Source organism: Nycticebus coucang, chromosome 3, assembly GCF_027406575.1.
Source record: "Nycticebus coucang isolate mNycCou1 chromosome 3, mNycCou1.pri, whole genome shotgun sequence".
Lineage (NCBI taxonomy): Eukaryota > Metazoa > Chordata > Mammalia > Primates > Lorisidae > Nycticebus > Nycticebus coucang.
The window spans coordinates 2,921,733-2,937,357 of NC_069782.1; the positions used below are offsets into that span (position 1 = coordinate 2,921,733).

The 15,625-nt window shown below is 47.4% G+C and overlaps 1 protein-coding gene across 3 annotated transcripts in view; it reads right to left on the reverse strand.

The window, feature by feature from the left end:
- The window catches only part of TBC1D22A (TBC1 domain family member 22A), a 314,377-nt gene that overhangs the window by 190,074 nt on the left and 108,678 nt on the right, over positions 1–15,625 (reverse strand). For all 3 annotated transcript variants that reach the window (XM_053582457.1, XM_053582458.1, XM_053582459.1), the window contains exon 8: positions 14,710–14,824. In XM_053582457.1, the coding sequence (XP_053438432.1) occupies positions 14,710–14,824 (115 nt within the window). The remainder of the gene's footprint in view (positions 1–14,709; positions 14,825–15,625) is intronic.

A 15,625-nucleotide genomic window follows, 5' to 3' on the forward strand; every position in this document is an offset into this window, starting at 1 on the left:
CTAAATGCCATCGACATGTTAAAACTCCACTGACATTTCTATGGATAAAATTAAAATAACACACAAGATGCAACAGCCAGGAGTGGACAAAATGACTCCGCAGGAAGCGTCATCAGACCGCCCTGACCATGCTTGGGCAGGGCTCCCATTGCCACACCAGGGGAATCTGTCTAGGAGAGAGAACACCCACAGCCTTCCCCACACACTCGAGCCCCTCTACATGGAGCTCCCACTCTCCACGCTGGGCTTCACACCACTTAGATGAACCTATTCTTAAAAGTTTTCAAAAGAGCTGGACAGATTACTGAAGATTCTGAATATTGAATTCTGCGGCATTTATACACATATTCAGAGGGTAAAAAACGGAAAGATACTTTTAATGTATTTATTTGTTTCCTCTTAGGACCACAGCACTAGGGCAATGGTTGCAATTTAAAAAAAAAAAAAAGAGAGAGAGAGAGAAACTCATTATTAAAAAGGAAATGAGCAGGCGTGACTGGGCAGGCCTGTGACCCAGTACTCTGAGAAGCTGAAGCAAGAGAGTCGCAAGGCCCAGAGTTCTGGACCCGTCTCTACAAAAAAAATACAAAAATTAGTAGGCATGGTGGCAGGCGCCTGGAGTCCCAGCTACTCAGGAGGCTGAGACAGGAGGATGGCTTGAGTCAGGAGTCCAAAGTTACAGTGAGCCGTGATCATGCCTGGACAAGAGGGCAGGGTGAAGCTGCACTTCAGTGGAATGGAACAGAACTTGTTCTCTGAAAACAAGAATTTTAAAAGGTCCAAATTAACAAGGCTAAAAATCCTCAACTCTCAATCTTGAGGATGCTACTCAAATGAGTAAGACTTACAGCAGTGTGTCACTAAGAAAAGCTATAAATGGGATAAACAAATCCTTTGATTTAACTATCGGCAGCGGCAAGCACAGAGCAAGATGAACAAGTGATTCCCTGGCAAGCTCGGAGGCAGCAGCTTAAGGAGCTGTCGCAGTCAAGGGTCAAACAGGAGAGACCAGAATTCTGCATCTGAAATCGCAGGGCCTTAACGAGTTACTTACCTCTCCACAGCCCTTCTTCTTAACTCAGAGCAGTAATACCCGCCTTAGAAGGCTGCTGTGAGAATTACAAGAGATATACAGCAAAGGTAATTGAACTGTAAATCCAGCTTAGGTGAATTCATGTCACTGGGAAGGTGGGAAGAAAGGCAAGTCTCTTCCTCATCCCATAATCCTGCACCATCCAAACTCGATACTGGCTTTCACTCCAAAGAAAGAGAAGCCATGATTTAAATGCAAGGGGAAACAAAATGGATTAATTCTTGGTTCCTCAGAGTATCAGAGACCCCAAGTCCTAGTGACTTAAGAGATTCTGAGGGTAGTGCTCACTACACATCATCTTACTTTATAAACCTCTCCAGCCTACCTGCTTGGACACAGACAAGCAGCACGCAGCCCAGGCTGAGCATGCAGTCACTGTTAGGTGCTGTGATATAATGTGTAAAATGCTTCACCAAAACAGAAGCAGACTGCAGTCTGACGGGAGAGCTGGTGAGGATGGCCCAGGGCATCAGGATGGAAAGTGAGTCCCCAGAAACAGGCCCAAAGCCAAAGAAAGGGCTGATTTTGTGTTTGTGGAACTCAGGAATACACGGGCTGCCCTTACATCCATGAGCGACACTAACAGGCCTCCCCGCATGAAAGCACATCAGAGGCCTGCGTGATGAGGCTGCCCGAGTGGACCCCCGCCCCGCCCTCCACGTGGGCCACACAGGGGCTGAGGAGCCCATCGGTGTGGGCAGGGGTCCCGCACGTGCTTCCACCACACTGGCAGACACCAGCACCAGGGACTGCAGGCTTCCAATCCACGTGGGATTTTCATACACGCATGCACACACACCCTCACTCTTGCAGACTTTCCAATTAGGCCAGTCAAATAAGGCACCTGCAGGTTGAAAACCCAAAAGTCAATACTGGAGAGTGGATTAGTTGCTCCCAGCTCTTCAACTAAGTCACAGAGTCACTTAACGTCCTGAGCTCTGGCCCACGCTGGAACAGCCTCACATGTGAATCCTAAAGCTTCTTCTATGAGCGAGTGGAGACACCTGTCAGCACATGCACAGGTATACGTCTGTCTCAGGCCAGTCAGAGGCCTACCAACAATTAATGTTCAGAATGCACCAAAGACAGACTGAGCCGGCAATCCCTCCCATGGCTAGTGAGACTACACACTCAAACATCTCCCTGGAAAACAGCCTCGCAAACACTGAAAACACGCTTAGGTACTGTCTCAGTAATGGCGCTTCCAAGAATGCAACCACAGACTGATCTGCTGGGAGACTACATGTACTATCAGTAACTGTGAAAAGAAGGAACCACGCTGTGTGCCCAGATCTTGAAATCCCCCACAAAGACCACCAGGGAGCCGAGTCCGATGCAAAAGCAAAAGGGCCGTGTATTGCAAGTTCGAACTTGGGCTCCCAGGGTCTCCACTACAACGGATCCGAGCCAGGAGCCCCAAGCTCTGGAGCAGGGGGTTCTTATGGTCCCGTGCAGCGGGTGGGTGTGCACAGCTTGAAACAAAGGGGGCGCTTCTGGATTGGTCAGGTGGGGGGGGGGTCCCTGATTGATGGGCAGTTGTCTCATGATTTGGGAGAATTGCCTGGGCTTGCCTGGAAAGCTAAACTTACTGAGTGAAATGGTGGGGGGATAAGAAACTTAACTCCTAAGATGGCACTGGTCTGGTTCTTTCAACACAAACGTTTGCCATTAAAAACTTCCTTCAACATAACACCAGGCATCTACTTTCTTTTATAAACTGTTTCATTGAGATGCGATTCATATACCACAAAATTCAGTCATTGAAAGTGGCTTCTAGTACGTTCCCTATGTCAGACACTCAACACTACAATCTAGTTTTAGAACACTTTCTCCCCCCCCAAGAATGTGTGTACCCCACACAGTCGATCCTAATGCCCCCACAACCTGATGTCTCTGCACTCCTGCCAACACCGGGTGCCAGCCACCCCTGGGCCTGCGGCGGCATCTCACAGCGCTTTCTGACTCGCAGTCCCAAAGGACTCCTGACACTGAGATTCTTCTCAGCTGCTTCTCAAATGTTTGTGAGTTTTTTCTGGAGAAGTGTCTATTCAAACACTTTGCCCACTGCTAACTGATCGTCTTACCACTGCCCTGTAAGTTCCTCTTCCGGTACGTGATTCGGATGTACCGCCCCATTAGTGGGATGCCTTCACTTTCCTGAGAACACTATTTCCAAAATAAAAGTTGTAATCTTAATGACATCCAATTTATCTACCTTTTTCTTGTCACTTTTGACAAAACCGATGGCTAACCCAGGGTCAGGAACGTCTACCCCTATGCTTTCTTGTAAGAGTTTCACAGTGCTAGCTCCTAGGTCTGGGATGCGTTGTATCTTTGTGTGTTGGGACAGGCAGAGACAGAACTTCATTCTTTCACACATCAGTATCTAATAACTGCCCCAGTAGTACTTGATGGAAAGGACAACTTTCTCACTGAATTCTCTTGGCATCCTTAATCAATAGGTCATAAGTGTGAAAGTTTATTTCTGGACTTTGAAATCTCTTTTACAGATTGAGATGTCTATCCAAATGCCAGGATGACACTGCCTTGACTATTGCAGTTTTGCAGGTTTTGATATCAGAACATGTGAGCCCTGAATCTTCTTCTTCTTCAAGATTGTTTTGGCTATCATGAGTCCCTTGAATTTCCATATAAATTTTAAGATAAACTGATTTATTTCTTCTAAGAAGTCAGCAAGCCCTTTGATAGAGACCACACTGAATCTTTAGATGGATATAGGAAAGACTGTCATCTGAACATTGAGTTTTCCAATCCATGAGCATAACCTATCTTTACAATTATTTAAATATTCTTTAACTTCTTTCAACAATGTTTTGTAGTTTTCAGAGTACAAACCTTGCACTTCTGATAAATTTTATTCATTTGATGAATATAAGTATTTTACTCATTTTGATGTTCACTAGATTTTCACAATTCTTTTCTCAACTGCTCACTGCAAGGATATGGAAATTTAACTACCTTTTGTATCTTGATCTTTATCTTACAACCTTGCTGAATTTGTTTATAAGCTTTCATTTTTTTTAGTAGACTTCTTAGGATTTTCTATATGCAGGAGCATGTCAGATAGAGGTAGTTTCATTTCTTCATTTCCATTCTAGATGCCTTTTTTTTTCATTTTCTTGCTTAAACTGCGTTAACTAGAACCACCATACGATATTAAATAGAAGTGGGAGAAGGAGACATCCTTATCTTGCTCCTGCTCTTGGGGGAAAGCTTTCGGTCTACCCCAGTAAGCACAATGTTAGTTATAGATTATTCATGGAAGTCTTTGAAGATATCAAAAAGAAGGAACTTCAGCAATGGCTGCACACCGTAGGTTTTGGGATTAGAGAGGAAGTTCCCTTTGTACCAGTTAGCTGAATGTTCTTATCATGAAATGATACTGGAGTACTGGAGTCTGTCAAATGCTTTCTCTGCATGGACTGGGCTGATCAGAAGTTTCTGTCCTTTTGTTGGTTAATATATTATTACACTGATAGATTTTCAAATGTGTTTGCTTTGTTTTTATAGACATGGAGTCTTGCAATGTTGTCCAACCTAGCCTCAAGCAAGCCTCCCACTTCAGCTTCCCAAAGTGCTGGGATTACAGGCGAGCTCTACCACACCTAACCAGGTTTTTAAATATTGGGCCATCCCTGCATTGCTGAAATAAACCTCAGCTGTCATGATGCACAACCCTTTAATTCGTTGCTAGATTCAGTTTGCCAGTATTCTGCAGAGGATTTTAAAGTCTAGCTCCGTAAGGGGCATTAGTCCATGGTTTTCTTTCCTTGTGACGTCATCATCTGATTTTGGTATCAGGGTAACACCAGCCACACAGAATGAGTTGGGAAGTGCTTGCTCCTCTCCCACTGTCCAAAGAATGTGTGAGGAGCAATGTTGACTCTTTGTTAAAGGTATGACACACTCACCAGTGAAGTGCTCTAGTCCTGGGCTTTTCTCGTGGGAAATCTTTTCATTACTAATTTAATAATTAATATTAATGAATAAATGATATTCATTTAATGTTTAAATTATTAATTAAAATTAACTATTGGTTTTAATTTTAAATAATTAATTCAATCTCAGAGAGAAAAACAGAAACTTATTTTAAGGAACTGACTCACACAACTATAGGAACTGGCAGGTCTGAGATCCGCAGGGCAGGCGAACAGACTGGAGACTCAGACAGCCCCCACCCCCACCTCCCGGTCTTGAAGAGCATTCCCAATCCACTGAGAAACTCCAGTCTTCACTCTTACGGCCTGCAAATGCTTAGCTGAGCAGGCCCAGCCACCCCACAGAGGGTGGTATGTTGTGCTCAAAATCTACTGATGCACACGTTAATCACATCTAAGCACAGCATCACAGCACCCAGACTGGGCATTAAAAGCCAGCCAAGGCAGCACAGAGGAACAGGCACAGTCAGCTGGGTGATCCATGTCTTCCTAGGAGCAGCCCGTTCCACCTGTGTTATGAATCTACAGAGCTGTCCACAGTCCTCCTTTCACTCTGTAACACTCCTATTTCTCAAATCACTCGTGATTTTGTAACTTGAATTTTCTCTCTTTTTTTTTTTTTTTCTGGCCAAACTAGATAAAAGTTTGTTCATTCTCCAGCCTCAGCATAAAGCAAGACCCCATCTCTACTAAAAAAAATAGAAAAACTAAGGCAAGAAGATCATTTGAGCCCAAGAGTTGGAGGTTGCTATGAGCTATGACACCACAGCACTCTACCCAGGGTGACAGCTTGAGACTCTGTCTCGAAAAAAAAACTAACTTGGTTCATTCCGGCATTTCCAAAACATGAGCTTTGGTTCAATTTGATTGTCTCTACTACACTTCCTACTTCCTTTATTTCTGTTCCAGTCTTCATTCTTTTCTACCTTATGTTGGTTTTGGCTTTAGTTTGTTCTTCTTCTAGTTTCTGACTATGAATTTCCCTTGTGGCACTGCTTTAGCTGCATCCCATAGTCCTGGTTGTTGTGTTTTCATTTTCTTCATTTCACGGTAATTTCTAACAATCTTTGTGATTTCTTCATCAGCCCACCAGCTACTTAAGGTGTGTTCTAAAATTTAATTACATACATGCACTTGTCAATTTCTTCAAATTTCCTCCCATTGCTGATTTCTACCTTAATGACACTATGGTTGGAAAATACACTTTGTAAGAGCTCCATCATTTTGTATGCCTGTAGCCTACTCTAGGGAGCACTCTGTGTGCATCTGAGGGCTCGGGGTCTGCACACACCTCTGCCTGCACCTGAGGGCTCGGGCTCTGCACACACCTCTGCCTGCACCTGAGGGCCCGGGCTCTGCACACACCTCTGCCTGCACCTGAGGGCCCGGGCTCTGCACACACCTCTGCCTGCACCTCAGGGCTCGGGCTCTGCACACACCTCTGCCTGCACCTCAGGGCCCGGGCTCTGCACACACCTCTGCCTGCACCTCAGGGCCCGGGCTCTGCACACACCTCTGCCTGCACCTCAGGGCCCGGGCTCTGCACACACCTCTGCCTGCACCTCAGGGCTCGGGCTCTGCACACACCTCTGCCTGCACCTCAGGGCCCGGGCTCTGCACACACCTCTGCCTGCACCTCAGGGCCCGGGCTCTGCACACACCTCTGCCTGCACCTCAGGGCCCGGGCTCTGCACACACCTCTGCCTGCACCTCAGGGCCCGGGCTCTGCACACACCTCTGCCTGCACCTCAGGGCCCGGGCTCTGCACACACCTCTGCCTGCACCTCAGGGCCCGGGCTCTGCACACACCTCTGCCTGCACCTCAGGGCCCGGGCTCTGCACACACCTCTGCCTGCACCTCAGGGCCCGGGCTCTGCACACACCTCTGCCTGCACCTCAGGGCCCGGGCTCTGCACACACCTCTGCCTGCACCTCAGGGCCCGGGCTCTGCACACACCTCTGCCTGCACCTCAGGGCCGGGGCTCTGCACACACCTCTGCCTGCACCTGAGGGCTCGAGCTCTGCACACACCTTTGCCTGCACCTCAGGGCTCGGGCTCTGCACACACCTCTGCCTGCACCTCAGGGCTCAGGCTCTGCACACACCTCTGCCTGCACCTCAGGGCTTGACCTCCGCACAGGCACAGGCTCTGTGTACCTCTCAGGTCCGGCTGCTTCAATGCTGTTCAATCTTCTAGTTCCTTCTTGATCTATCTACTTTTTCTACTCATTATTGAAAGTGTGTATTGCTCTTTTTCAAAAACACATTTTTAATGTTCAATGACATTGAAAAATTCTTAGATATTATGCAAAAAGCAGTACTGAAATGTGGGTGCACAGTAAGATAGCTCCTATATGAAGGGCCTGGAGGAAATCAGCCTGACGTTACAGTGCCCGCTCCTTGGATGTGGAGGTAAACTATTATGAAATTTCCAATTGATTAACAGTGAGTGCATTACTCTGATTATTTTTCAAAATGCTTCTAAACTGAAAGTATGAATATATGTGAGTCACTGGCTATGAAAGGAGATGACACCTGCATTGTCAGTTCAAAGGGGACAAAACCTACAGCCCCCAACTCTCCCTTTCTACAGCAGCATCCCTGGAGCTCTCTGCTGCCCACTTCCCTCACAGGGAAGGAGAACTGCGGTAGAAACCCTGCTATGCTCTGGGGCTTTGCCTTTCACACCAGTGTTTCTGAGGCCACTGTGGACTGCACAGCACCTCAGCTGTGAGGAGCAACCACAGCCACGCACAGCGTGTACTGAGCAGCAAAAGATAGTGAAGCTAAACTTAGACACAAACAAGGAAAGTTAAATCATTTCTCAAAGAGCAGCTCTTCTTTCCCACATTCCTAGTCCTTCCCTATATGATGAAAACAGGCCGGAGAACGGCTATGCCACTGAACTGGGTGGAAGGGCCTCTCTCTGCCCAGCTATGGGGATGTCCTTAGCAGGCCAGTCACCACTATCCCAAGGCCAGCAGGGCTCTAGCACCAGGGGTTGTGGCTAAAATGTCCTCTCTGGGCAAAACCACATGTTCATGTTTAAAGATATCTACACTTCAAGAATCTGACTTAAAAACAATATTTTTTTTTTTGTAGAGACAGAGTCTCACTTTACCGCCCTTAGTAGAGTGCCGTGGTGTCACACGGCTCACAGCAACCTCCAGCTCTTGGGCTTACGTGATTCTCTTGCCTCAGCCTCCCAAACAGCTGGGACTACAGGCGCCCGCCACAACGCCCGGCTATTTTTTTGTTGTTGCAGTTTGGCCAGGGCTGGGTTTGAACCCACCACCCTCGGCATATGGGGCCGGCGCCCTACTCACTGAGCCACCCTAAAAACAATATTTTTAATGTTCTTAAGTATCTTGTTTATTCCAGTCCCATTCCATATTTGCTTTCAAAAGTAATATATGTCAAAAGAAAAGATATAGAAAATCAAATCAATTCGTGCTTAACCATACTGATAGTGAGAATCAACTGTAAAATATTCTTCTCCTTCCAAAATGTAGCCATCATCATTCTTCCCATGGAGCCCAACTGACGTGCAACTACCCTCAGGATCAGTCCAAAGTGCCCAGCCAAAACTGTCTCTAAATTTAAATACCATGAAAGCATCAAAGAAACTTGTTTTTTGCTATGCTGAAAATATTTAAACTAAAATACAATTCTCTGCTTAAATTGTGTGATTCAAGGTGATGAAATGATGCTCCTTAATTTTAAATCAAATTTAACATTATTAAAAGAAATATGACAGTCACTGTTTGAAAAGTACAAGCTTTACTTGAAAATCACACCATGCCTGGAGGCAAAAAAAAAAAAAAAAAAGGTAACAGATCCAACAAAGGGAGGAAGGGTTTCATGAATCACACCACATTATCTCCATGGTGCGCCACAAGCAGAAGGCAGGAGTGATGTGCAGAAGGAGATCTTAGTGACACGGAGAAATGCGCACAAGCTTAGATGGGGAAAACAGGAAACAAAATGCTGTACATAGTATGTTTCAACTATGTAAATACCAGGCTTAGAAAAGCCTTAGAGGAAATACCCCAAACAGCTGTTATCCAGAAGTCACAGCTAACACCACATCTCCAGGAGCCTGACGGGGACACACGCAGAACAGCACCCTCCGAGTCACCCTGAGCAGGCAGGGGGCTGGACCTTGATTTCTCTGATACAATGGACGGGTTAGAAATCATGGTTTAAGTTCAACGTGAGATAAGTCCTCCTTCCTCCCGACCCAAATCCAGACACTGGGACCCATGGGCTCAACTGTGCCAGGAAAGGAAGAAACTGTAGCCAATTCTCTTCCCAAGTAGCAGCACAGAGAAGAGGACCAGGTCAGCTCAGAGGCCAGCAGAGAAAGAGACCCAGGAAAGCCCAGCCCCACGCTGCTGACCCCTCAGAGCAGCCTGAAGGGCTGACACGGCAGCTCCACCCCCAGGAGCTCCAGTGGGGCCCAGGACCGCCCCCAGGCAGACAGGAAAGGGAGATGGAGAGAGACCCTTCCCTGGTCCCGAGGAGGCAGCGTGGGGCAAGAGGAAATAATAATAAATGGAAAGCCCCACAGTGAGGGAGATGCGTGGGGTGACCACGTATTCTCGCCTTCTCCCTCATACTTGTCTCTATTTTCCCAATCTCTACACGATTCGTATTAACAGTATTTAAAAGTCATGTTGTTTAATTGTACAATACACACACATTCTGTCTGCAGGGTCCCATTCAACAGAGGTGCAGCGCACGGACATCTACCCCAGGCAAAGCAGGACGTGCTCCTAGACACGGCCTCGCTCTGAGGAGCTGACCCCTCTCAGGTAGCGGCAGAACACAGACAAAGAGGGATCCGGACACACATCATGGGGAGCCAAAACTGAGTCCCAGTCTTAAAAGTTGTAAGAGCTATCTGTAAATTTTAGCTTTTCATGTATTCCTTTTAAAAAGTAAAGATGTAATTGTCATAGGGCTCAACTAAAAGATTATTGAGATAATAGAACAGTGGTCAGCTTTGAGCCGAGAAGAAAACACTGGTGTGTGTGCCGACTCTCAGAGGGTAAAGGCTACAGGAGAGGGGCCCTCTGGAAACAGGGAGCGATTACCAGCCCAGGGAACAAAGCTCGTCCACACGGCAGGTGAGCGGAGTTCTGTGGAAAGCAGCATGACCCAGGAGTTAATCTCTCTTTACAAATAAAGTGATTTTCATAGTTAACATCCCTCCTTATCTGAGTTTTTAATCAGTTTATAAGCATATGAGGCTAAACTCTACATCCTTAAAGTAATACAAAGTTTCTCCAAAGTAAAAGAAAACAAGCAAAAAGTGGTAACAAATGTTGATGAGGATGTGAACAAAATGGAACTCTCCGGAGCCGCTGGTGGGCACGCAGAACAGCGCTGCCACAGGGAAAATATTCTGGCAGGTCCTCAAAAGGTTAAACATAGAGTTACCATCTGACCCAGCCATTCCAGTCCTGGGTTCACACCCAAGAGACGTGAAAAATATCTGTCCATGTGAGAACTCGTACATGAATATTCACAGCAATATTATTCCTGTTGTTCATCAACAAACTGATAAATGATAAGAGAAATGTGTTACCTTGTGTGAGGGCATGTTATTCAGCTATAAGAGAAGGAATGAAGTGGGCGGCGCCTGTGGCTCAGTCGGTAAGGCGTCGGCCCCATATACCGAGGGTGGCGGGTTCAAACCCAGCCCCGGCCAAAAACCACACACACACACACACACACACACACACAAAAAATAGCCGGGCATTGTGGTGGGCGCCTGTAGTCCCAGCTACTTGGGAGGCTGAGGCAAGAGAATCGCTTAAGCCCAGGAGTTGGAGGTTGCTGTGAGCTGTGTGAGGCCACGGCACTCTACCGAGGGCCATAAAGTGAGAGTCTGTTTCTACAAAAAAAAAAGAAGGAATGAAGTGATGATCCACGCCACTCCACAGATCCCAAAAACACAACGCTAAGTGAACAAAGCCAGGCACACAAGGCCAAACGCCACTGATTGCATCCACAGAGACAGGAAGCAGGTGAGAAGCTGCTGGGGGCTGGGGATGGGGAGGAGAAGAAAGGGGAGGGACTGCCAGGGATCCAGATTTCTCTTAGAATGATGAAAATATTCAAAAACCAAACTGTGCTGCTGGCTGCACTACTCTGAATAGTCTCAGAGCCACTGAACTCTGCGCTGAGTAGGTGACTGTTATGGCATGTAAATTATATCCCATCCAAGCAAGTTTAGAAAGCACCATGAATCACAACCGGAGGTGACTGGGGAGGGGGCTCGAGAAACCCCCCTGGGGCCCCTGCGAAGCCAGAGGCCAGGACAGTGGCTCCTCCACTGCTTTCCATAACAGAAAGTTTCTTTAAGCTGCAATAGGCTCATAGCCCATTTAGTCCAACCTGCCCCAGCAGGGAAGAGTCCAAGCACCAGGTCTGAGAAACAGTCACGCCAGCGTCCTTCCCCAGGGATGTCCACAGTGTCAAACCTTCAACTGATTCCCGCTGTGCCTGTGTGGCTGTGACGCTGACTCACTCTGGCCTTTTTCCTGCCTCTAAAGCCACTTCTTCCTGTTTCCAGCCCATGACCACTCACTGTGGCTGGGCTCATTGAACACACACCTCCCTTCCTTCCTTGCCCCCTATGTCTCTATCCTCATCAGCCCCAGGCCCTGCAGCTGGCAGGAATGGGGGACTGTGGTAGCCCTTGAACAATGTCACTGAGTGTGCTCTGGAAAGCCTCAGAGAGCAGACATGCTCAGCTGCTATGTGCCCTCACCAGGACGAGAGCAGGCACCAAGGTAGGTGTGGCACCACCTGCGTGGAGGAAGGCCACAGGCTAACACAGGAAAAGGTGCCACACACCGAGCACTGTGCCCCAGCACAGCATGCTGGACACTGCTGCGTCTCGGGCAAGCTCTAAGATCTTCTCTTCACCTTACTCAATCCTCATGGCAAGCACAGAGATTAGTGCTATGTGATTTCCCAAATGTATAGAGGACACTGATGTGCCAGGGCTGTTGGCAGCTGGGAAGAGGCAGGGCCTGGACTCGAACCCTGGCAGCTGGACCCCAGAGCTGCATCTTTCACACAGAGCTCCTGATGGCAGATGGCTGCAGTAGTGGCAGCAGCCATGACACGTGTCATCCAGACTTCCACAGGCAGGCAGACAGACAGCCATGATCCTCCCCATGAGGCAGTCACCACATCAGTTCCTCCAGCCAAATGCCACCACGCCTCAGACAGCCCTGTCACGCTGGCGACCCACGGGAGTCTGTGTCCTCTCCATCCCACGCGCGCCTGGATGATCACGTCAGCCCCCGGATTCCCCCACACCAGCAACTTGCAAACTAACCCCCAGCAAGATCTCTTTCTGAGGCCCAGATCCCATTCAACACTTGTCCTGGTTCTCTGCTGACACAGAAAGCTCCTGTGTCTAAATTCATCCACCACCTGCCTCTTAAACCTGCTCTTTCTAATCAGCGTCCCCTCTGGGAATACGGCACCATATCTACCACAGGGCCAGGGACCCAGAAGGGACCCTGACCACGCCTTCCCAGCGACCCTCCGCTCAGGCCAGTCTGCCTCTTCCTCCCAGCGCTAGCACACGTCACTGCCACAGTCGTCACCCTGCACTGGGGCTCCAGGCTCTCCTTCCTGCTGCTGTTTCCATGTTCAGCCTCGACCCAGCTCCTGCTGGTCCCACTGGGTGTGGAAGAAATATCACAAGGTACCAGAGAGGTACCGCGGACCCCGAACCAGGACAAGTCTCCACCCAATGCTTCCTCTTAACAACATGGATGTTAATTACTTTAATTAAGCTTTTCAATTAACTGTCTAAAATCTGTCTTCCCTGCTAACAACCCTCAGCTCCAAGAGGACAGGAGCCAGGCTTTCCTTGTTCTACACCCCCAGCACAGAGCCAGGCCAGGAGACGTCCACCAGTGCTGGCTGAACTAAACTTGAGCCATCTCCACACCTCTGTGCTCTGCAACACCTGGCCCAGCAGGTGTTCAGTGGAGGTCTGCAGGAACGACAAGGCTTCAGCCCCAGAGAAAGCTGGAGGGCATGGCAGGCAACTCAAACAAAGGTTCCTTTACAACATGAAAGATGGACCTGGACTGTACTAACAACATCCCCCCAGCCTGGGAAACAAAACCTAAATGAGTATAAACATACCAATCACGTCTGAAATCCTGGACCGCGTTATTAAAATGTCCACTACATGGTTAAGTGACAGAAATAAATGGCAGGGTTCACACAGCTCTTCCACAGGGACACGGTGCCTCAGCAAGGCACAGCTGCGTTGTGAGCTGTGTGTGCACCAATGTGCATGTGGCACGTGTGTGCATGACGAGGGTCACGGGGCGGCGAGGGCAGCAACTCTGCGCTCATCTCAGGACTCCGCTGGCAGGACACGAATGGCATTTTCTGCAGTTCTTCTTTCTCCTGGACAATTAACATCATGGTCAGGTCCCTTTGTCCCATCTAGCTGGTAATCAGGCAGATGCATTAGGGACCACTGGGGTCTTACAGCGTGGGCTGGTGGTAAAGTAGTTAAGACAAACTTATTTACCGCATGAATTAAATGGTCTATTTAACATGGAATATCAATTCTCTAATCACATGTCAGTTGAACTTCTTTCAATTAACAGCTCTGAAGTCTACCGACAGAAGCCCTACTGTTCCAGGATCATTAAGAGCACTTTCATTATCTGCCCAGGAAGGGCGTCCTGGGCAGAGAGCGGGTGCTCTCAGGAGCTCGGGCCCCTGCTTAAGGGATGATTAGGGAGGAGCCTCTGCAGGCCTCGTCGTTAGTTGCTTAGCAATGAGGAGACCTCCTGTGAGATCATAGGCGGAAGCCAAGTGTGAGAGGAGTTGCAGTAAAACTCTCTAACTGGATGTGTTCTCATCTCAGAGGATCACCTGTCCTCGAGTAACCCCAATCTCCAGAACACAGCAGAGATGGGAAGAAGAGGCAGGCTACAGGCTGGAAAGGCTAAACGCACAGACTGATGCCAGCAGGGAAACACCCGGTCAGAAAGGTTTGCATGAAGACAAATTAAAATGCTACAGCTAAAGAGTAAAGCTCTTCCTTGTGTATGTATTTTTTATTCACAGATATAAATAAAGTTATGTTAAAGTTGGCTGTTACAAAGGGAAAATATGAGGTTCTCAAAGAGAAAGAGTATGGGCTAAAGTTATTTTCCTTATAATTAATATTCCCATAAAAAACATTAACTGGTGTATCAAAAGCAAGAAAGTGATGAAATGCCAGAGAAATGTAATTAAAGATTTGGTTTTTCACTCATAAGTGAAACATTCAACTGATATTTTACTACCTGAACCTTACCCATTAAATCCAAATCCTTAAAGAAGCCATTAGAAATAAAACACACTCCCCAAAGACGTCACGTCTCTCTTCAGATATTGTTTAACAGAACACATCAGTAATTATAACTGCATCTTAATGTCTCCCTTAGTTGAGTACGTGGGTTTCCGGATATTTTTGAGGCTGGCACCAAAGAGAAAGCAATTGTTCTGTATCATTACTTGCCGCTGATGGCCTTAAACCAAATGGCGCCTTTCGGCGTTGCTGTGAGTCCACTGTCTGCATGTTTAACAATTACGAGAAAAACTATCGTGAAATCATCCTACCTATGTGTTCGCAAATGAAGACCACAAAGAAAGGGGTGACAAGGTCATTTATCCCCTGAACATATCCGCTGGCAGGGTGACGGATCGCCCATATAAACAAGATCCTTTCGAAAATCTGAAAGAAAACAGAACAGGTAGTCAACACAGTGTAAACATTAAAATAAAGCATTCTTTTCCCTAAAATATGTACCATCAATATTTTTTCACAATCTCTAATATGGAAATATAAATGTAAACAAACAGGAATTGCTCTTTAATGTTTCTGTAAAATTCCAATGATCTTAACTATTTATGGCTCCACAAACCCGCCTGAGGAGCTCGTTTCAAACACTCAGCACAGCACCATTTAAGAATTTCTCCCAGGGCAGAGCCTGTGGCTCAGTGAGTAGGGTGCCGGCCCCATATACCGAGGGTAGCAGGTTCAAACTGGGCCCCAGCAAACTGCAACAAAAAAATAACCGGGCGTTGTAGTGGGCGCCTGTAGTCCCAGCTGCTCGGGAGGCTGAGGCAAGAGAATTGCCTAAGCCTAAGAGCTGGAGGTTGCTGTGAGGTGTGTGGCATCATGGCACTCTACCGAGGGCGGTAAACTGAGACTCTGTCTCTACAAAAAAAAAAAAGAATTTCTCCTATTTAATAAAAAAATAAAAATAATAAAAAATAAAATAAAAAGAATTTCTCCTATACAAAAATTTGGCAAATGATATGGATGCTATTTAATAAAGGTGAAGTAGCGGCCAGGCGAGCTGTCCTGTGGGCAGCCCCTTGCACTCCCCAGAGAGGGACAGGGAAGCCAGGCTGTGGCAGGAAGGTGCCTTGAGGTGGCAGCACCCCCACCACAATCACAAGCACAGACGTGGTCCTTGCACCAGCAGCCCAAGCACTGCAGAAAACCCATTTGGCCAAGAGGACTGAGGAG